Source organism: Monodon monoceros, unplaced genomic scaffold (assembly GCF_005190385.1).
Source record: "Monodon monoceros isolate NGI ecotype Baffin Bay Population unplaced genomic scaffold, NGI_Narwhal_1 Super_Scaffold_5, whole genome shotgun sequence".
In the NCBI taxonomy this organism is placed as follows: Eukaryota; Metazoa; Chordata; class Mammalia; order Artiodactyla; family Monodontidae; genus Monodon; species Monodon monoceros.
The window spans coordinates 107,011,361-107,032,778 of record NW_021703782.1 but is presented as its reverse complement, the minus strand read 5'-3'; the positions used below and the strand labels follow the sequence as shown (position 1 = coordinate 107,032,778).

The window sequence follows — 21,418 nt, the reverse complement described above, 5'->3', positions numbered from 1 at the left end:
TGGACAAATCCGTTTGCCTCGGAGCCTGTTTTCTCATCTGTAAACTAGATTTTCTTCTCGCTTTTTTTCCCCTTCACTCGAATGAATGCAAGGTCACTGAAGGCAGGAATCACGTGTGCCTCGTTTTCTTCTTGAATCCCCAGGATCGAGTCCATAGGCGATCCTCAAAATTATGAATGAATGAGTGGAAGTATCGTTACCTGGGAGAGACCCGACCAGCACTACCTTATCCAGGTGATGAAGGTCAGCATCAACAGTCATAAATCATGTTGACTGTATGTTCCTTTGATATGAGGTTATAAAAGTAGCACTTTATCTCTGTAAAGTATATTCCTCCCCAAAACCCGTAACTCCAGTCTAATCATAAGGAAAGCATCAGACAAATTCCAGTAGTTGGGGATCCTACAGAAGATTTGACCAGTACTCCCCCCAGACTCTCAAGGTCATCAAAACCAAGGAAAGTTTGAGAAACAGCCACAGCCAAGGGGAGCTAAAGAGACGTGACAACTAAATATATTGTGGTATCTTGGATGGGATCCCGGATCACAAATAGGACGTTAGGTAAAACCTAAGGAAATATGAAGAAACTTCAGTTAGTTACAATCTAGCAATATAAGCTCATTAATTTTAACAAATGTAACATACTAATGTAAGATGTTAATAATAGGGGAAACTGTGCGGGCGGAGGTGTGGTAATATGGAACCTCTCTGTACTGTCCTGTCAACTTTTCTATAAATGTAAAACTGTTCCCAAAGAAGTTTTATTAAAAACAAAATTGGCCCCTCCAGCGGCCCCAGCGCGCAAAGCAGGCAAGGGCCGTGCCCCTCACAAAGATGGCGGCCGCCGGCGTCGGAGGAGGTCCGCCCGCTACAAAGATGGCGACCCCGGCGGGAGGGACCGGAAGTGCAGTCTGGCGGTAGCGCCGGTCTGCGGTAGGCGTGAGAACGCGCGGGACGGCGCGGGTCCGGGCATGAAGCTGGGCCGGGCCGCACTGGCCCTGGTGCTGCTGGCGCCGTTGGCGGTGCGGGCGGTGGAGCCCATCAGCCTGGGACTGGCCCTGGCCGGCGTCCTCACCGGCTACATGTCCTACCCGCGCCTCTACTGCCTGTTCGCCGAGTGCTGCAGCCAGAAGCAGAGCCTCAGCCGGGACGGTAGGATGGGGAAGGGGCTGGGGGCTGGTGCTAGGGCTGGGGCGGGGGTCAGAGGCTGGGGTCCAGGAGGCCCGGAAGCCCGGGCAGCGCTGAGGCCGGCGGGGGCTGGACCCGGAACCAGAGTGCGGGATGGGGCCTGGCTCCTGGGCCACGGCCACAGGCAGACCGGACTTTGGTCGGAGAGCTGCGGAGGCCAGCTGCTGTTTGGGCACCTTCGCTCAGAAACTGGGAGTGTGGACGATTGGAAACTAACTCCAGAGAGTCTTTACTCCTTCCTTGCCGGAGACGGGAAGGCTGGTGGGGAGTCTTCCGGCGCGGAGCAGTGGGGGCCGAACCGCCGCCCTTTTCCTGCCGGGCGTGGGGTGGGAGGGACCGAGCGGGGATGAGGGGCTCACGCAGTGTCGGAGGCACTGGAGCCAAGGGTCTCTTCAGGAAGGAGGGCTCGGGAACGGGCAGGACTAGCAGACAGAGGGCCTGCTGGACCCGCCGGTCACCTGGGCCAAGTGCTTACGTACAGCCGCGTCTCACTAGACGCTTGAAGAGCTTAGCGGGCTTTGCTGGCTTTCACATGAGCCTGTAAACTGGGCTGCATTTTGCCACGTGTGTCCCCCTCCACCCCGCCTGACTGGCTTTGTTTTTCCCAGCGCTGCAGAAGGATCTGGACAGCAAGCTCTTTGGACAGCATCTTGCAAAGAAAGTCATCTTAAATGCTGTGTCTGGCTTCATAAGCAACCCGAAGCCCAAGAAACCTCTAACCCTCTCCCTACACGGGTGGACGGGCACCGGCAAAAATTTTGTCAGCAAGATCATCGCAGAGAATATTTACGAGGGTGGTCTGAACAGTGACTACGTCCACCTGTTTGTGGCCACACTGCACTTCCCTCACATCTCCAACATCACCCTGTATAAGGCAAGGGCCAAATTTCGGGATCCTTCCTGGATGATGCTGGGTTTGGGGTTTCTTTGTTGGGGAACGGGATTTGGAAATTCCGTGTTGAAATGAGTGAGCCCTGAAAATGCATCAGTTCCCCTTTGAAAAGTGTGGAACTTACAGAGGGTTGGAGATGCAGGAAGCAATTATACCATCAAAGCTCATGGTGGTTTCTGAAAACAGGCTCAGTGTGATAGTAAGTGGGGTCATAGGATTTGAGAGATGGACATAATCAAATCCAGTTTAAAGATCGTCAAATCCGACATGTTTTATAAAAGAGGAAATGTTTCTAGGGAGGCCTGAGTTTGCTTTTACAGTTTAACTCCCTATTGAACAGTCTGGCTTTGTTGGCAGGCACACCTGGATTTGAGCCCTAAGGCTCCTTACAGCTGTGTAATTGTGGGAACGTCACAAGACCTCCCTGAGACTCAGGTTCTTCATCTGTCAAATGGCAGTTGTGAGGATTTCTTGAGCTCTGTGTGTCAAGTATGTAACGTGATGCCTGGCACATAAGCGTTCAAATCAATGTTAACTATTGCCTTTTTTAATCCTCACTTGTGCGAACACATTTTTCCCTTTGGCTTGGGAGAGCATCAGGGTCACCGACTGTCCAGGAGTTTCTGGGATGTGGGACTTTCAGTGCTACAACTGAGAAAGTTCCAGGCAAATAGAGATGAGTTAGTCATCCTAGTTAGCATTCTGTCGTCACTGTTTAAAAGCTGTGTGACTTTGAGCAAGTTACTTAATCTCTCTACACCTCAGTTTCCTCATCTGTGAAATAGGGAACACAGTAGCAACTACTTTGATGGGTTTTGGAAGGTCACAATAAAACACTGTATGAACAGTGCTTAGAACAGCATCTTACCCGTAGTGAGTGCTCGATACATGTTCTCTGTTGTTGTCTGTAAGTGGGAGAAGCAGAATGGGAAGACCTTGGTTGCTGGAGCCTGCCAGACATGAAGGAATCCTTGTTTAAAAGGTGGTTCGCGGGGCTTCCCTGGTGGCGCAGTGGTTGGGAGTCCGCCTGCCGATGCGGAGGACATGGGTTCGTGCCCCGGTCCGGGAGGATCCCACATGCCGCGGAGCGGCTGGGCCCGTGAGCCATGGCCGCTGAGCCTGCGTGTCCAGAGCCTGTGCTCCACAACGGGAGAGGCCACAACAGTGAGAGGCCCGCGTATCGCAAGAAAAAAAAAAAAAAAGGTGGTTCGCTTTGTGGACTCGGGCAAGTCACTTCAGCTCCCCTAAGGTTCTCATTCTGTAAATAGAGGTTAGTCCATACCTACAGAGCAGAGTTACTGCTTAAGTTAAATATGTACCCATGGAACGTTGTAACCATGGTCCGAGTAGCCAAGCAAAACGCCAAATCATAAGAAGTCAAGTCATTGTAACTTACAGATTTTTCCTCGGAAACAGATAGCTAATTCTTTCTCCTTACATCTGGGAAAGAACTGTATAGAACCATAGTTCAAATTTCTGATGTAAAGAGTCCTTTCTCCTTCTTATCTTGATTGTTTAATGTAAGAAGTACCTAAATAAGTTCTTAGGGAATGTTCCACTTAAGCAAATTTATTTCAGCAACCTTCAGGCGTTGTTCCAGAAACTCAGGAGTGTTGCCTCACCACAGTCATCCCCAAGTGTGTGTGCTCTGGAGTTCTCCTCACTTCCCCCATTGGAAAGTTAGAGCCCCTTCTCCAGGCTGATCTAAGGACTGAATGAGAAAAGAGGTTACTTGGTCTCGGCCTTCTTCCAAGAAGGCTGGTGTACACAGGATACGTATTAACATTGCCATTTTGATGACAAAGGCCCAGCAACTCAGTGACACAGCATCGACGTGACATGTTGCAGGACAAGAATTACGATCAGAGTGTGGGGCCTTGGAATCAGGCAGGGTGGGATTCAGATCTTAGCTCTGTCTCATACTAATTTTGTAATCTTGGGCAAATTTTGTAATCTCAGTTGACTATGCTCTCTGTGCTTCAGTTTCCTCATCTGTACAATGGGTATGATAATGCCCACTATGTGGCGTTGTGGTGAGAAACAAAAGAGCTTATATAAAGTGCTTAGCACAGTGGGGAGCACACAGTAAGCAGTCCGTAAATGCAGCCTTTGTAGAGGCATTTGTAGCGTTAATAATGCCCACTCTGGTGGTGTCAGTCGCACTTCTGAGCATCTGTATTGGCTCTTCCCCCTTGTCACTCAGGATCAGTTACAGTCGTGGATTCGCGGCAACGTGAGTGCCTGTGCGAGGTCCATCTTCATATTTGATGAGATGGACAAGATGCATGCTGGCCTCATAGATGCCATCAAGCCTTACCTAGACTATTATGACAACTTGGATGGGGTCTCCTATCAGAAAGCCGTCTTCATATTTCTCAGGTAAAGTCGGGGCTGGGACATGCTTTGAAGAGCTCTGAGCCCCAGCCTGGGGGCTTCGGGGAAAAAACACCAGTCCTTATTCACTAGAATTCTTTTGCAGCAATGCTGGAGCAGAAAGGATCACAGACGTGGCTTTAGATTTCTGGAGAAGTGGAAAGCAGAGGGAAGAAATCAAGCTCAGAGACATGGAGCATGCCTTGTCTGTGTCGGCCTTCAATAACAAGAACAGTAAGTGGGGGGACTTCCCTGGTGGTCCAGTGGTTAAGACTCCGTACTTCCAATGCAGAGGCCGTGGGTTCGATCCCTGGTTGGGGAACTAAGACCCCACATGCAGTGCAGTGTGGCCAAAAAAAAAAAAAAAAACAACAGTAAGCGAGGCCATCCATTCCCAGCACAACATCCCCCTACTTCATGATCCCGCGCCCCTCACCATCACCTGGGGGCTGGTTAGAAATACCAATTCTCAGTCCTTTCCCCAGGCCTACTGAGTCCAAATTCCTGAGGGAATCTGTGTTAACAAACTCCAGGTGACTTTTACACATACACAAGTTTGGGAGATGCTGTTTTAAAGAAATAGGGACATTGTTGATCATCAAGATCTTGAAAATTCGTTTCCTGGTTTTTTCAGCCAAATCATTTTCCCTTGTAAAAGCGGGTGGTGGAACAAGGAAGGCTGCTGGGGAGCCTCTGATGGAGGAGACGGGCCCGTTAGGTCCCTTTCTTTCTGCACATTAACCTAGAACCCTGAGGGTCTGTGCCCGAGAGTGACAGCCAAGCAGTGGCTGGGCCCCTGTTCTGCACTGTGCACTGTGTGAAACTCTCTACCTGCCTGTTTCCTTTCATCTCCATGATATTCTCCTGGGGTAGAAACTATTACTGTCCTCATTTTATAGATGAGGACACTGAGGCTCAGGGAGAGAGAGCCCTTTGCCCAAGGACACACAGCCTATTAGGTATCTCTATTCCAGAGCGTGAGCTTTTACTACCAAGCTCATTGCTTTGCCAGTGACCTGACACATTCCCTTTTGGCCTTGAACCCTTGGATGTGGAAAGACAGCATGTTGGAGGCTCACTCACTGGGTCAGATCCGTGAGCCCTGTGGGTCGATTGCTACCATTTGCTCAGGTTCGTTCCTGAAATTGTAAATCAGAAGGTCTCCTCTGAAACAGACTCGCCGAGAAATTCATAGCACTTCAGAGTTACATGAACAGTAATGGGGTATTTTATGTCAATTCATGCAAGTGGAATGTTAACGGTGAAAGACAAAATATTTTGTAGTATGTTGAGTAGGTTCTTGGCATGCCAGAAGTATGAACACATGCAGTAGAAGTCTCAGCCCCGGAATACCACAGCAAGTGGCTCTGGCCTGGAACCCACGCTGCAGGTTCCAGAGGGTTCCAGAGGATGAGCTTCGGATCTGGGCAGGCCTGGCTCAGCCACGTCCTGACTCCGGCCTTAGGCAGGTGGCAGAACTCTTTCATTCTTTCACTCAACGTATTTGTTGAGCACCTACAAGGTGTCAGGCGCTGGTCCAAGAACTGGGGACACAGCAGTGAGCCAAAACAGAAATCCTTACTCTCTATCCTAATGATGATAAGTGAGGAAACGTGTCAGATGCTGGGACCCACGTCTACGTAGAGGTAGAGATTTATCTTCCCCTTTTCCCACAATAGGGAAAAAGTAAACCAATAAATAGGGGTTGGGGGGTGTGGGACGGGGGTGAGCTGCAGTTTTATTTATTTTTAAATGTTTTAAATTAATTAATTAATTAATCTTTGGCTGTGTTGGGTCTTCGTTGCTATGCGCAGGCTTTCTCTAGTTGCGGTGAGCGGGGGCTACTCTTCGTTGTGGTGCACGGGCTTCTCACTGCGGTGGCTTCTCTTGTTGCAGAGCACGGGCTCTAGGCGCATGGGCTTCAGTAAGTTGTGGCGCGTGGGCTTCAGTAGTTGTGGCTCGCGGGCTCTAGAGCACAGGCTCAGTAGTTGTAGCGCATGGGCTTAGTGGCTCCGCAGCATGTGGGATCTTCCCAGACCAGGGGTCGAACCTGTGTCCCCTGCACTGGCAGGCGGATTCTTAACCACTGCGCCACCACGGAAGTCCCTGCGGTTTTAAATACAGTGGTCAGGGAAGGCTTACTGTGAGGGTGGCATCTGGGCTGACCTGAGGAATGAGGGAGCCATGTGGACATGGGAGGGAAAAGCATTCCGTGGGAGGGAACAGCACACACGAGAGCCCTGAGGCAGGAGTGTGCCTGGGCCAGGATGAACGCAGGGGACAGGAGGTCAGATGAGAGGTGGAGCTTGGGGTGGGGTGCAGATTGTGGAAGGCCTGGGGAACCACAGGAGGGCCTTGGGCTTGGCTCCAAGTGGAAGACGGAGCCCCTGGAGGGTTTTGAGCAGACAGTTCCCTGATTGGACCTAGTTTTAACAGGACCACCTGGCTGCCGGGTGGAGAACAGACTGAAGGCAGCAGGGACGGGGAGGCCAGCAAGGAGTGGCTGCAACAACCTGGGGGGAGATGCTGGCGGCTCAGCCCAGCGTGGCAGCCGTGGGGGAGGTGGGACAGGGTCTGACTGGGATGTATTTTGAAGATGGAAACAATAAGATTTCCTAAGGGACTGTGTGTGGGAATGAGAGAGACGAATCGAGAATCTGGCCTGAGCACTTGGCAGGGTGGCACTGCCGTTTAGGGGACGGCCTGCAGGAGGAGGAGGTTTGCAGAGGGTGGGAGATGAAGAGGGCCGCGTCCGGCAAGGGATGACTCGTCTGAAGGCAGAGCTGCAGAGCAGGCGGCTGACGTTCCAGCGCAGTTCCGGGGCGGGGCTCAGGCCAAGGATGCAGACTGCGGAGTGCTCGGTCGCTGGTCGGTTGGTGGTTTGTAAAGTCGGTGGTTTGTAAAGTCACTCGGTCCACCTGAGCACCCTTCGGGGCCTCTGTGTGGCGGGTCCTTGTCGTCCTGACTCCCTGGCCGATTAGCTTTCTGCTCTCCTTGCCTGATGGCCCCAGCTCAGTGCTCACAGGCCCCGGCACTACCCGGGATAGTCTGTTTACTGGGTGGCCAGTCCACGTCTGCTCCCTCCCCTGCCTCGGGCCTCCGGCGCTCCTGGCACAGGGCAGGCCTGCCGGCAACGAGCTGGCCAGGGCTGTCCGGCTCGCCGCTGCTCCGCTGCTGCTTGGCGCTCCGTGTGCGGCTTTCCCACGGCCGCAGACGCCACCGCCTCCAGGCAGTCAGATGTTTATTGAGCACCAGCTGTGTGCAAAGCACCGTTGGACAAGAAAAGAATAAACCCCAGATGTGATTGATGGTAAGAAAAGTATATTTGGTCTTCATCCGCGTTTTCTGGCACAGAGCTCCTAACACCCTTGGAGTTTCAAAGTGATGAGAGCCATAATGGTGTCTTTGCTATTCCTAACAAACCCCTTTCAACCACATCAGAGTTTGTGTTAATGAGGTGACTTTTGGAAAATACCAGGGTGGGGGGGGTGGCTTCCAGGGGAACCAACCCTTGATTGGAGGGTTGGAACTTTCAGTCTCCAGCCCTTGTAGCCCTCCCAGGAGGGAAGAGGGGCTGAAGGTCGAATCAGTCGCCAATGGCCAGTGATTTAATCAACTGTGCCTATGTAAAGCATTTTCCATAAAACCCCTAAAGGACAGGGTTTGGAGAGCTTCCAGGTTGGTGAGCACGTGGAGAGCTGGGGCGAGTGATGTGCTCAGAGGTCATGGACGGGTCACGCCCCTTCCCACATACTTTGCCCTGTGCATCTCTTCCAGTTGGCTGTTTCTGAGTTATATCCTTTTATAATCAACCGGTAAGCTAGTAAGAAAATGTTTCTCTGAGTTTCTGTGAGCTGCTCTAGCAAATTAATTGAACCCAAGGAGGGGGTCATTGGAACCTCAGAAGCACGGGTGACAACCCGAACTTTTGGTTGGTGGCTGAAGGAGGGGACGGTCTTGTGGGGCTGCGTCCTTAACCTGTGGGATCTGACGGAGTCTCCAGGTAGAGAGCGTCAGAATTGAGCTGAAAGCAGGTGGGCTCAGAGAACCGCTTGGTGGTGTGGGGGAAAAATACAGGATGGACTTGGTGTCAGAGGCAGACCAGGGTTAAGGCACAGAGGTGAAGCGGCAAGGCGGAAGGGAAACCGTCCTCATGAAGAAACGCCGAGTGTGGTCCAATGGGTGCTGCGTCGTCTCCGAAGGGGAAGTGGGAGGGTCAAGAGGCCGGGAATCTCAGAGGACCTGAGACTGGGCAGAGGCAGGCCTCATCCAGGGAAAGTGCGAGCCCTGTGGCCGTAACAGAGCACTGTCTTCACACATTACTGAGGATTCTAGCTTTTGGTCCCGCAGACGCTCTGGAGGGTTGGGACATGCCGGCAGCCGCAGTGGGTCTCTACCCTGTTGCCAGTCCCAGCCGCCGGAACCCCAGCCAGTCGCAACTTTCCAAGATTCCGGAGTGCTGGTCCTTCCCTGGGGACTCTTCTTCTCACCTTTCACTTTCTGTGAACCTGCTCCCTTTCCTACTCGGCCTGCCTGCTTGCTTTTTCCAGGGTGGGTGGTGAGCCCCTTTCCCACTTCAGATCCTTTATTTATTTTCATATCTAAAAATTTTAATAAATGCATAGGAAGGGTACCTGCCTGAGATCTTAGCGGTCACATCTCGAGAGGCCTCCCTGCCCACTGCGGCATCACCCTGCCCTTGGCTCTCACAGGAGCGTCACCCCTCGCGGTTGCCCTGGGTGAGCTCACTGGCTAGTCTGCTCATTAGGCCGTGAGCCCCACGAGGGCAGGTGCGGGGCTCCACTCATGGCTGACACCCAGCAGATGTGTGTGGACAGGTGGACGGGTGGGCAGACAATGGATGAACAGCACCTTTTTCTTTTCCCCAGGTGGCTTCTGGCACAGCAGCTTAATTGACCGAAATCTCATTGATTATTTTGTTCCCTTCCTCCCCCTGGAATATAAACACCTAAAAATGTGCATCCGAGTCGAAATGCAGTCCCGAGGCTACAAAGTTGACGAGGACATTGTAAGCAGAGTGGCCGAGGAGATGACATTTTTCCCCAAAGAGGAGAGAGTTTTCTCTGACAAAGGCTGCAAAACTGTGTTCACCAAGTTAGATTATTACTACGATGACTGATGGCACCAGAGATGTCGCTTCCCGCATCCCCGCTCTGGTCCCGGAAGAGGAGTAAAATGAATTATTCTGGTGTGACAGGACAGGCATTTTCCTGGGCGTTATTTTCATCGGGCAGGGCCTGCTGGCCGTCGGTGACACATCACAGGTGGAAACAGCCCCAGAGCCTGCAGAAGCGGGAGCAGCCAGCCCCCAGCCCACCTGTGCCAGGCCTCATGGTTTTGTAAAAAATCATGTTTTAATTTCAGGTGTTTCTGTTTCAAGGAAGGATGAATCAGTTTTACTGAAAATGTGATAATTTTATTTAAAATGGTTTTTAACATTATGAAGAAACTTTTCAGACTCTTAAGTTGTTGGCTTTGTGTGTGTTTTTAAGTTCCTGTCATTACAGCATACACTGTGATGTCTTTACTTCTAAAAAGCCTGAGTCCTCAGCCTGTCTTCTGTAGGATGGTGTCACTGTACTGGGGACGGAGGCTCTAGCAGCGAGCCGATCTGTCCCAGGATGACCATCGCAAGGGCAGTAAGTGTTTATAGAAGGACAGGTGTGTAAGGGGACACACTCAGGCCCATCACAGACAAGACCTAAATGTCCTCCCCAAGAATTTTCATCACAGTAGCATTGTGAACTGTGGGAATGATCTTAGTAACGTCGTGAACAATTTGTTAGAAACAGAATTTCCTCGAAAGAAAAGCATCTGCAGCTCGTCACTGGCCGGTCAGTCAGCTTTGCAGAGGCCCTTCTCTGCTTCCCATTCCTAAATGAGCCACACGCTCTGTACCAGGTTTTGCCGTATCTTCTTAAAACCTTCCTCCCTGATTACTAATTGTCATTGTTTCATCAGAACTCCCCAAACCTCGAGGAAAGCTCAGCTGCCCTCCAGGATGCTGACAACAGTGTTTTTATTTATTAATGCAAACAGCTACCATTTTACAATAAAACTGTGTATGATTTGTGAATACATTTTTTTTTAACTTTTTAAATTTTCTTTTTGGCCACATTGGGTCTTCGTTGCTGTGTGCAGGCTTTCTCTAGTTGCAGCGAGCGGGGGCTACTCGTCGTTGCGGTGTGCAGGCTTCTCATTGTGGTGGGTTCTCTTTGTTGTGAAGCACGGGCTCTAGGCACGTGGGCTTCAGTAGTTGTGGCACTAGGGCTCAGAAGTTGTGGCTCGCAGGCTCAGTAGCTGTGGCACACGGGCTTAGTTGCTTTGCAACATGTGGGATCTTCCCGGACCGGGGCTCGAGCCTGCGTCCCCTGTGTTGGTAGGCAGATTCTTTTTTTTTTTTTTTTTTTTTAAATATTTATTTATTTATTCATTTATTTATTTTTAAACATTCATGTGACTTGCTTTTGTTTTTAATTAAAAATTTTTTTTTATTTTATGCTTTTGGCTGCATTGGGTCTTCATTGCAGTGCGTGGGCTTCTCATTGCGGTGGCTTTTCTTGTTGTGGAACACAGACTCTAGGCGTGCAGGCTTCAGTAGTTGTGGCACGCAGGCTCAGTAGTTGTGGCTCGCAGGCTCTAGAGCACAGGCTTAGTAGCTGTGGCGTATGGGCTTAGTTGCTCCGTAGCATGTGGGATCTTCCCGGACCAGGGCTCAAACCCGTGTCCCCTGCCTTGGCAGGCGGAGTCTTAACCACTGCACCACCAGGGAAGTCCCTAAGCTGTGAATTTAGACCTAACTGTGCAGCCCAGGCTGGAATGGAGGGGAGTGTGACACGGACTCCGAGGACCTTGGCAGCTCCGGCTCCTTGCTCAGCTGCCCGTGGGGTCACACTCCGTCAAGGGGGGCCCTGGAGCTCCCGACACTCAGCTGTGGAGTTCATTCAAGTCTACAGACATACCTCCCGCTGAGAAGCCGGGCAGGAGTACAGAGCAGTGTCGGAACGTAAACACGCCTTGTTTTGTGCAACACACCTATGTGCCTACGAGGGCTGCTGTGGGATATGAGCGTCTGCACAGTGCTTGCAGGGGCAGTTATTAGCAGGCACAGAAGACGGGTTGGACCCCTCTGCTTCATGGCTACCCACCCGCCCAGGCCCCCTAAGGCAGCACTGAACGTAGGAAGGTGCTTGATGTTGACCTGAAGCTGGCCTGTTGTCACGGCCCGGGATTAGGGCTAACCATTCATCTGAAAATGGCAGCCCCAGCACCTGGGAGTCCCTAATTAGGGAACACAGGGGTCCCCTGACGCCCCTTGGAAAGTTCAGTCTTTGAGATGAGGCAGCATGGGGTGAAGCAGAAGAGACATTAGCCTGAGACCCAGACGGAGAAGGGCAGCCTCACGGGATGAACACCTCCAACTGGGAAATTACAGGAGTGGGTGACGTGATGGAGAAGAGGGTCTCAGCTTTCTAGAAAGGGCTCCATCCTCAGTCCTGGGAAGAGTTGGTGTTAACAAATCACTGTCAAAAATAAGAGCCCAGGTTAAGGGATTAAGCTGAAATCTGGTTAACATAACAAGGATTTCATTATTTACCGCTTCGGGGCAGGCAAGACCAGGCAGGTAGGTTTCCTGGTCTGAGCTCGGCCTTGCTCAGGTTCAGAATGGCAGCCGTGAGTCGCGTTTGAGTGCCTCAGTTTCCTTCCTATGTTAATTTTAGGAGAATGTATTTGTTAGGGAGGCGACCAGCTCTTTCTGATATTTTCATCCATGAAAATTCGATGGAGCAGAACCCATCATCTAACCCAATTTAACTTTGTATTTGTTTGGGGATAACAGCCTTTAAGTTAAATTTTTTTTTAAGGTCTAATACTTTTTTAAATTTATTTTATTTATTTTTGGCTGCGTCGGGTCTTTAGTTCCAGCGTGCGGGCTTTTCTTTGATTGTGGCACGTGGGCTTAGTTGTCCTGTGGCATGTGGGATCTTAGTTCCCCAACTAAGGATCAAACCCACGTCCCCTGCACTAGAAGGTAGATTCTCCACCACTGGACCACCAGGGAAGTCCCTAAGGTAAATACTGATTCTTTATGAGGTAAAGAATGCCAACCAGCGTGTCCTGGGTACGGTGAGCCTAAAGACACCTGAGTTATCGAAGAGCCTTTATTCTAAGCTCAAACTTTTCAGAGCTACCAAATAAACCAGAAGAAAAATCTGCAAGTGGCATCTCACGTGATAAAATTTAGGCTTTATTATTTGACATTCAGTAGGTCAATTTAAGTTCGTCTACATCTTACGTGGGGTGGGGAGACTGGGCCATGAGCAACTGTGGCCTTTTCAAGTTACAAATCAGTAACAGCAGTCCAAAGGTAACCAACATGTGTTGAGTTTATTGCATCATAACAAAAAATCTTACCTCCTCCTGACCAGACACCCAAAAGGTGACAAAAGAAACATAACTTAGCTCCAATTTGAGAACATGTACTAAAAATTTTAAGCCTCACCTTGGCTTTTTTTTGTGTGTGTGTGTGTGGTACGCGGGCCTCTCACCGTTGTGGCCTCTCCCGCTGTGGAGCACAGGCTCCAGACGCGCAGGCTCAGCGGCCATGGCTCACGGGCCCAGCCGCTCCGCGGCACGTGGGATCCTCCCGGACCAGGGCACGAACCCGCGTCCCCTGCGTCGGCAGGCGGACTCTCAACCACTGTGCCACCAGGGAAGCCCCACCTTGGCATTTTTTAAAGACTAAGTGTGATCCTCTATAAGGCATTGCCATATGGGAGGAACATTCATTCTGCCACGTCTTATATAGAAAAAAGCTGCATGTTCTCATTACATGTCTGCAGTTGCATTGCAACTACAAGATAAAACGATTCACACTGGCTGGAGTGGAAGTCGTATTTCCCAGTGGCCAGGGCAGCCCAGCCTGACACTGCCATACAGGGTATCATTCTCAGATGACACCAGGATCAGGCGCAACCTTATGAGTATCTGATAAAGGAATAGGCAATTATTCCTTCCCATGTTTTAAAATGAGCAATGTCCCATATTTCTATTATCTAAGATTCAGAAGTAAGAACATTATAAAAAATATACATATCCTTGAAAACTCGAGCACTTCTAGTGTCCAATACTTCCACTTTGGCAACGAGAACCTGCAAGCTGACCGTTCAGTCGGCACGTGTCATCCATGGAGAATGACTCTGTCCTACGGGTTTCAAATGGTTCTGTGCAGTCAAGTGAGAGACTGACCCACGTGTAAACTGGAACAGACAAACATCTCACCGTGGGAACCAAGGACTCAAAGCCAACAGTCGCGTTCTGATCCGACTCTAGGGATGATATGGCTGGCGGGACATCTAGCCGGGGCTGAAGTTAAGGAGTAGAGGTGATACAAGGAAGGCTGCGATAAGTACCAAGTGAGAGTTGGGAGAAGGAATTCCATGACCAGGGCTGTCAGCAGCAAAGCCACGGACAGACGGAGAGGTCCTGCCCGTCCCACCTGGCTGCAGGGCCCTGGCGTGGAGCCCCCATGCCACACACAGGCGGTTCCCCCAGCTGCGTGCTCGGCCTGTGGGCCCACGTCCTTCCACACGACACTGTGCCTGAAGGTGCCACCGATTTTACCTGAAAATACTTCAAGTCGGTGAACGCGCTCTGTAAAGAAAAAGAACTAGAGCAGAAGAATGTTTCTGGCAGGTGAAAACCCAGTGCTCCCCGGACTGCAGCGGGGCCCTCGAACTCCTTCAGTTCAGCTTCTGAGGTGTGGGTACCGTTGGGTCGGAAAGAGTCCTTGGTCTCACTCACACAGCTGTTTTCAAGGCACTCCTGTCATTCTGTCAAGGTCAGTTAAGTGGTAGTGGCAGGGGAGGGGAGGGACTTCAAAAGTTCATCTTCAACCACAACGAACAGCTGGGTTGCTGTGCTGTTGCAAAATGACAAGTACCCTTAACAGATGAGCATTTCAAAAATCAACCCTTAGAACCTTCCAGATCCCGCAAGTCCACAGGTGCAAATGTGCAAACCCTGAAGAGGTCTTCAAAGTGCTTGGAAAGGCCAGGCCCCGAGTTCCCTGGGCTCCCAGCCGCGTCTCACCCCATCTGGATAAGCATTCAGTGAAAATCCAGCCGTGACTGCACAGTCTTGCAGCCCTTGTCTGAGTAGATTTTCTCGTCTTTAGGGAAAAACGTCATTTCCTCTGCCACTCTGGTGACGACATCTTCGTCGATGGCAGAGCCGCGGGCCTTCATTTCTGCCCGCACGCACATCTTCACATGGCTATACTCCAGGGGCAGGAAGGGGATGAAGTAGTCGATGAGGTTTCTGTCTATCAGTCCGCTGTGCCACAGGCCACCTGGGAAACAAGGCACAGCTGGGTCTCTCGCCTGTTACTGTCCCTGTCACCCGGCCAACCTCGCTGCTCTAACAGGGCCCAGCACATTCTTCACGTCTGTAGCCCTCAAGATTCTCTTTTGGTCAAGCCTCATGTAAGGATCGGTTGGCTACCCCTGCTAACTAGCTTGTAGAATAGAATGCCCTCCGAAAAAGTCCCTACTTCAACCAAGGCACGGAGGCGAGCGGATTCTGTGGTTTCGCGAAAGGCTTAAAGAGAGACACGGTGACTGCGGGCAGGGTGAGGGCTCCTCGCCAGGGGCACTCACTGTGTTTGTTATTGAAGACTCCGACAGACAGCGCGGGCTCCAGGTCCTTCAGCTGGATGCCTTCCCTCCTCCTCCCTGCCCGCCAAAAGTCAAGGGCCGTCTTAGTTATGAGGTCCCCGCCTGCATTGCTGAGTTTGCCAAAGAAACGAAGATTAAAGTCACACATTAAGACTTCTCTGTCTATGACATATACACACGACTATACATAAAATAGATAACTAATAAGAACCTACTGTATAGCACAGGAACTCTACTCAATACTCTGTAATGACCTATATGGGAAAAGAATCTAAAAAAGAGGGGATATATGTATACGTAAAACTGATTCACTTTGCTGTACAGCAGAAACACAACATTGTAAATCAACTATACTCCAATAAAAATTAAAAATAAAGACTTCTCTCTCTAATCAGGAAACGTACCTGCTCTAAGTTTATTTTTTTGTTTGTTTCTATGCAGCTTTTTTTTTTTTTTAAATGTGGACCATTTTTAAAGTCTTTATTGAATTTGTTACAATACTGCTTCTTTTTTCTTATGTTTTGGTTTTTTGGCCGCGAGGCATGTGGGATCTTAGCTCTCCAATCAGGGATCGAACCCGCACCCCGTGCATTGGAAGGCGAAGTCTTAACCACTGGACCGCCAGGGAGGTCCCTATACAGCTTGTTTCAAAGTCAAATATAGGGCTTCCCTGGTGGTGCAGTGGTTGAGAGTCCGCCTGCCAATGCAGGGGACGCGGGTTCGTGCCCCGGTCCGGGAAGATCCCACATGCCGCGGAGCGGCTGGGCCCGTGAGCCATGGCCGCGGAGCCTGCGTGTCCGGAGCGTGTGCCCCGCAACGGGAGAGGCCTCAACAGTGAGAGGCCCGCGTACCGCAAAAAAAAAAAAAGTCAACTATATAAGCCAGTCTCTATGTATTAAAGGGTTGTAATGACTTCTTACAAATGTCACGTATCATCAGGAAACACTGTGAGTTTTCTGATATGGAATCAGATTGTGATATTCCTCTAAGGTTTATTCTCAACCAAGGAATGTTTACTAAGTGCTACTAGACAAAAAAAAATAGCACCTGCCCTCAGGAACTGAAAATCTTTTTCAGAACTTGTTGTGTCATGCTACAACTTTTTTTTTTTTTAATATATATTTATTTTTGGTTGCGTTGGGTCTTCGTTGCTGTGCGCGGGCTTCTCATTGCGGCGGCTTCTCTTGTTGCGGAGCATGGGCTCTAGGCGCGTGGGCTTCAGAAGCTGTGGCTCGAAGGCTCTAGGGCACAGGCTCAGTAGTTGTGGCGCACGGGCTTAGTTGCTCCGTGGCATGTGAGATCTTCCCGGACCAGGGCTCGAACCCGTGTCTCCTGCATTGGCAGGCGGGTTCTTAACCACTGCGCCACCAGGGAAGCCCGCTACAACTTTTTATAACCCTCAGAGGCAACATGTGCAAGTAATGAAATTACCTGTTATCTACTATTTCCTTCATTCGTTTCCCCCTTCCCCTGCCCTGTGCCGTGCTGACACTAGCAACCCCAAAGTAAAAACAGTCCGTTAGTCACTTTTGCCAGGCCGGCACTTTTGTCCCTGGGACCTGCTGAGGTTGCCGGGACCTCCTTCTAGCCCTGGCAGAATGAAGGGCTGTGTGCCCTCGGAGAAACACCTCCCACTGACCTGAGGAAGATGAAGATGGCCTTCCGGTAAGACACACCATCAATCTGCTCGTAGTAATCTAGGAATGGCTTGATTGCATCAATGACCCCCGGGTGCAATTTATCCATCTCGTCAAATATGAACACGGAGCTCGCACATGCACTCACGTTACCCCGAATCCACCTCTGTAACTGGTCCTAGACCAACCATAAGAGAAGAAATAGGATGCAGGGACTCAAAAGATATGTCCAGGGGAGCAGAAGCGCTCCACTGTTCCTCATACTCAGGAAGGTGAAAAATCAGAGCTCTCTGGGGTTTAACAAAGAAAAATCGCACCCTAACCTCCACTCACTGTCTGAGAGCTTTTCCAAAACTTCATCTATAAGAAGTGGAAACTGGCAGAGAGATAGGTGCTAGAATGCAAATAAGTGTTTTCCTAACTCAAATGACGTGCCAAATGTGACTTTTTAACGGTATCGGGGTCTAAGATACGTGAATATTGATCATTTCACTGTTAACCAACCCGTAATTTTCATCTCCCTGTGGCTGGGAATCTCACGTTAATTTTACCAGACATACTGAGGAATAAGAAACTAGGCTAAGACTGGCACAGCATCCCGAGACCAGTGCCTTTTACTGGTGCAGTGAACAAAGGTGCTGACCTAGATGACATTTCACGAAAAGCGTTTGTTCCTGTATTTCTAGGGATTTATGACAGAATTTGGTAAATAAGAAAATCATTCTTTTTGGCAGTCTTCCCTGTCTTACAGTTTATGGGGCAAATATCCACTTTCACTTCCTTGTTCAGTTTCTATTCCTTATTTCAGTCCTCACCTAACAGTAGGAACGCGAACTTTCACAAGGACATCCATTTAAATGAGAGCCTTACAGGACGACTTAACATAGCAACGCCAAGAATGTGGGCCAAGCCGAAGCTGCATCACAGAAAGAGCCTTAAATGAAGTCGTGTCCAAGCAAATCGTGTGACCTGCTCCACTTAACCAAGGGCTGTGATGGGGATACTGAACATACTCACTGCGCAACACAGCTACCCTGCGGACTGCGAGTCAGGAGATTTGGGTCCCAGTTTCTGATTTGCACGAAAATTCTAAGGAGCGAGTCGCCTTGCCGCTCTTGCCTCCATCTTTTAATGGAAATAACATCACCTACCCAGCTGTATTATTTTGGAATCAGCGAGAAAAAAAAGTTGCAGGAGAGTTCTGCAAATGGCAAAGGGTTGCCGGGTTGGGGGAAGTGTGCAGGGGCCTGAGGCTACTGGAATGCAAAGGAAAGAAGCGGAGGCCGGAGTCAGGGAGCAGGTCGCCCTGACGGGTCCGAGAGGCCAGGGTATGGGATAACAGAATTCCTTGCCTGGTACAGTTTTATGTGCTGCTCGTGAGGGAAGTGCAGGGTCGACACAAACAGGTGGACAAAGTTGCTCTTGAGACCTTTTGGGTGAAGATTTTCAGCCGCAATTTGGCTGACAAGATTCTTGCCCGTGCCGGCCCAGCCGTGTAAGGAAAGAGTCAGTGGTTTCTTGGGATTTTTGTTGTTCTTGAAGCCAGTCAGCGCCTTGAGAATCACCTCTGTGGCCAGATGCTGCCCAAAGAGCTTCTCCTCCAAATTCAGCTTGAGGGCTGCAGAAGCCAGCCCGGGAACAAGAGAGAAAAATACACATTAAACGTGCACCAGAAAAGCAGCGCTCTCCCCAGCTGGCCAAAGCGAGAGGCACAGGTTAGCAAGCGGTCCAGCAGGGTCTCTGCCAAACCCCAGGGTTAGCGCTGAGGCAGAACCACACGGGCTGCAGTCACACGACGCCACTTCCAAGGAAATGGACTAGAAAAGGAAACTAAATGTGTTCGTTCATCCAAGGATTGGCCCTCTCTTCACTCAGCTGCTTGCTATTTCCCCAGCCACCCCTTCCGGCTTGTAAGAAAACCGAGGGCCAAATGTGGGCTTTCTGGGCAGACGCTGCACATCTGAAAACTACTTAACAGGGGTGACATGGCGCCGAAGGGCTGCTGCTTTCAGTTTCTTCTTACTGTCATCCCAAGGAATCCAAGCTTTTAGAAAGGAACTTGGGCAGAGCCCCACGATCCGGAGAATCTGTCTCCGAAGACACGGCTTCCGAGGCTGGAGTCCGGGCCGAGACCCCACCCCTCCTCCTTCCCACCCCACCTCAGGGTAAGCGCGGGGTGCCGGGCAGTGACGCCCGCGCGGGGCTGACCCCGCGCCCCTCGAGCCCCTCCGGGGCAGACCCGCCATACCCGACGCGTTGAGCGGCTGCTCTCGGCAGCACTCGGCGAAGCGGCAGTACAGGTCCCTGTACGACAGGTAGCCGGTGAGGGCCGACGCGGCCCCGACGGCGATGCCCAAGCTGATAGGCTCGAACGCCGCCGCCACGTGGGCCGCCAGCAGCAGCCGCAGCGCCGCGGCGACCCAGAACAGCCCAGCCGGATGCATCGCCCAGCTCGCGGCCAGCCACAGACGATGCTAGGGCCGCCCGGGCGGCCGAGCTTGGGGACGGACTTCCGATCCATGCGTCACCTCCGCCCGCAGCCCCCCACCCCCCACCGTGGGAAGGCCTTGTTGGCGAGGGGCGTGGCTCTGCGCCACCATCTTTGTGAGAGCCACGGAAAGGGGCAGTGACTCTTAGCTTCGGGTGAAACGCACGGCTACCTTTTACGGTTTCTTTTTCTTAAGAGCTTCTCAGATCCTTCACACTTTGCTTTGTCATCCCTCCCTTCACTTCCCCTGGAGCTATCGTGAGCGCTTCTCAAGTCTCCCCACCCTGCCTGCCTTCCTGAAACAGTTGCAGGGTGCCCTGGGCGCCTGGCCCCAGGCTGAACACTGGGGCTACACCAAGGCAGACGTGCCCTGATGTGCACGGCCAAACCCAGAAGCGCATTCTTTCACTGAGCATGCTACAAGGCAGGCCCCTTGCTGTATGCTGGGAGACAGCAGGGAAGGAGATGGGTTTGCCCGCCCCCGCCTCGAGCTTCTAGGCTCTGGGGGAGGCAGCCAGTGGGCAAGGGCCAATAGTGAGCGGTCAGAGAAGCACCGAGGCCGTGGAGCAGGGAACGCCGTCAGTCTGAACTGAGAATTAAAGGAGTTAGACAAGCAAAAATAGAGTAGTAGGATGTTCTATGCAGAGAACAGGATATGCAGGATGTGCAGTTTGGGGAATTGAAAGTATTTCACATGGTGGAGGCTGGTGAGAATGAGGATGGAGAGCTAGGCAGAGACTGGAAGGGGAAGGCCTCTGTCTGGGGGGCAATAGGGAGCCACAGAAGGTTTCACACAGGGAATGAGATGGTCAGATCAAAGATCACGATGGCTGCTGGGTTTGTCCAGGTAACGCTGGCCCAGGCTTTGCCAAAGTTGGTTGAGTTCACTCATCAGCCAGTGTATCAACAAATATTTAACAAACACTGGCTGTGTCAGATCCAGTGCCGCATGCTGAGGATAAAGCAGGGCACAGGGGAATTCTCTGGCGGTCCAGGGTTAGGACTCCTCGCTTGCACTGCAGGAGCACGGGTTCCGTCCCTGGTCAGGGAACTAAGATCCTGCATGCCACAGCACAGCCAAAAACATTTTTTAAATAAATAAATAAATAAAGCAGGGCATAGGACAGGCACCGTCTCTGCCCTCACAGAGTTGTCAGTCTAGTGAGGGAGACAAATGGGCAAACGGACAGTTTATGACCAGCATGGTCAGTGCTGTGATGTGAGATGCACAGAGGAGGCACCTCACCCAATGGGCGGGTCGGGGAAGGCTCTCCTCCTCCATGTCTCAGTTTTGACCTGAAGAATGGGTAAAAATTACCCAAGGGGATTGGGGCAAGTGAGGAGGGGAGAGGTGAAGGTGGTCTGCGTGAACGCTCCAGGCAGGGGGTAGTACGCGCTGTGGCTGGTGGTAAGTGGGAGCTGGGCACACAGGGAGCCCCAGGTGCTCAGGCAGCTGGATTGTGAAGACAGGAGAGACTGGAATGGCAGCCAGGGGCCAAATCATCAAGGCCTTTTGCGCCATGCTTTATCCTGGGACCAGAAGGGAGCCCCAGGGGGGCTTTGGGCAGTGATGGTTCAGACCACTCTGGCCCTGTATTGGGGTTGGAGAGGCCAGCACTGTGGCAGGGAGACTGGGTCCAAGGCTGGGCAGTATTTCAGGAGAGAAGACAGTGGCCTGAACTGGAGCAGGGGCAGCAGGAGGGAGGGAAAGGAATCTGAGAATGGGTTGTGGGGGGATGCGCCGCTGTGGCTGGGGAGGCGAGGGTCCTGTTGCGGAAGGAACAGGAGGAGGGTGGGCATGGGGGATGGTGAGGACTCTGATGAACTTCCATTGTTCAGTGCCAACCTTCTCATTTATTGCAGGACGTTGTATTTTGTGTTATCTTTTTTTTTTTTTTTTTTCTGCGGTATGTGGGCCTCTCACTGTTGTGGCCTCTCCGGCTGCGGAGCACAGGCTCCGGACTCGCAGGCTCAGCGGCCATGCCTCACGGGCCCAGCCGCTCCGCGGCACGTGGGATCTTCCCAGACCGGGGCACGAACCCGTATCCCCTGCATCGGCAGGCGGGTTCTCAACCACTGCGCCGCCAGGGAAGCCCTGTGTTATCTTTAGAGTCATAAATACCAGCTACTGAGCTTTTGTAAT

The 21,418-nt window shown here is 51.4% G+C and overlaps 2 protein-coding genes across 2 annotated transcripts; one reads left to right on the top strand and one right to left on the bottom strand.

The window, feature by feature from the left end:
- Window positions 1-144: 144 nt before the first annotated feature.
- Window positions 145-9,939, top strand: TOR1A (torsin family 1 member A). The gene is made up of 6 exons (XM_029203333.1): window positions 145-243; window positions 790-1,152; window positions 1,797-2,062; window positions 4,284-4,459; window positions 4,560-4,687; window positions 9,343-9,939. Exons 1-6 carry the CDS (start codon window positions 177-179, stop codon window positions 9,591-9,593), a joined length of 1,251 nt encoding a protein of 416 aa, XP_029059166.1. The 5' UTR covers window positions 145-176; the 3' UTR covers window positions 9,594-9,939.
- A 2,126-nt stretch (window positions 9,940-12,065) lies between these two features.
- TOR1B (torsin family 1 member B) lies at window positions 12,066-19,268 on the bottom strand. The gene is made up of 5 exons (XM_029203767.1): window positions 19,036-19,268; window positions 18,140-18,405; window positions 16,790-16,965; window positions 15,133-15,260; window positions 12,066-14,825 (listed from the first exon to the last, which is right to left on the bottom strand). Exons 1-5 carry the CDS (start codon window positions 19,229-19,231, stop codon window positions 14,584-14,586), a joined length of 1,008 nt encoding a protein of 335 aa, XP_029059600.1. The 5' UTR covers window positions 19,232-19,268; the 3' UTR covers window positions 12,066-14,583.
- Between the last annotated feature and the right edge of the window lie 2,150 nt (window positions 19,269-21,418).

What these genes read in the sequence shown, in the direction of transcription:
- TOR1A (XM_029203333.1), top strand. Translation starts at nt 177, where the DNA reads ATGAATGAGTGGAAGTATCGTTACCTGGGAGAGACCCGACCAGCACTA. An exon ending in GCAGAGCCTCAGCCGGGACG is followed by an intron (nt 1,153 to 1,796) that starts GTAGGATGGGGA and finishes TGTTTTTCCCAG; the next exon opens with CGCTGCAGAAGGATCTGGAC. An exon ending in CCAACATCACCCTGTATAAG is followed by an intron (nt 2,063 to 4,283) that starts GCAAGGGCCAAA and finishes CTTGTCACTCAG; the next exon opens with GATCAGTTACAGTCGTGGAT.
- TOR1B (XM_029203767.1), bottom strand. Translation starts at nt 19,231, where the DNA reads ATGCATCCGGCTGGGCTGTTCTGGGTCGCCGCGGCGCTGCGGCTGCTG. An exon ending in GCCATCTTCATCTTCCTCAG is followed by an intron (nt 15,261 to 16,789) that starts GTCAGTGGGAGG and finishes TGGCAAACTCAG; the next exon opens with CAATGCAGGCGGGGACCTCA. An exon ending in AGTCTTCAATAACAAACACA is followed by an intron (nt 14,826 to 15,132) that starts GTGAGTGCCCCT and finishes CTTGTTTCCCAG; the next exon opens with GTGGCCTGTGGCACAGCGGA.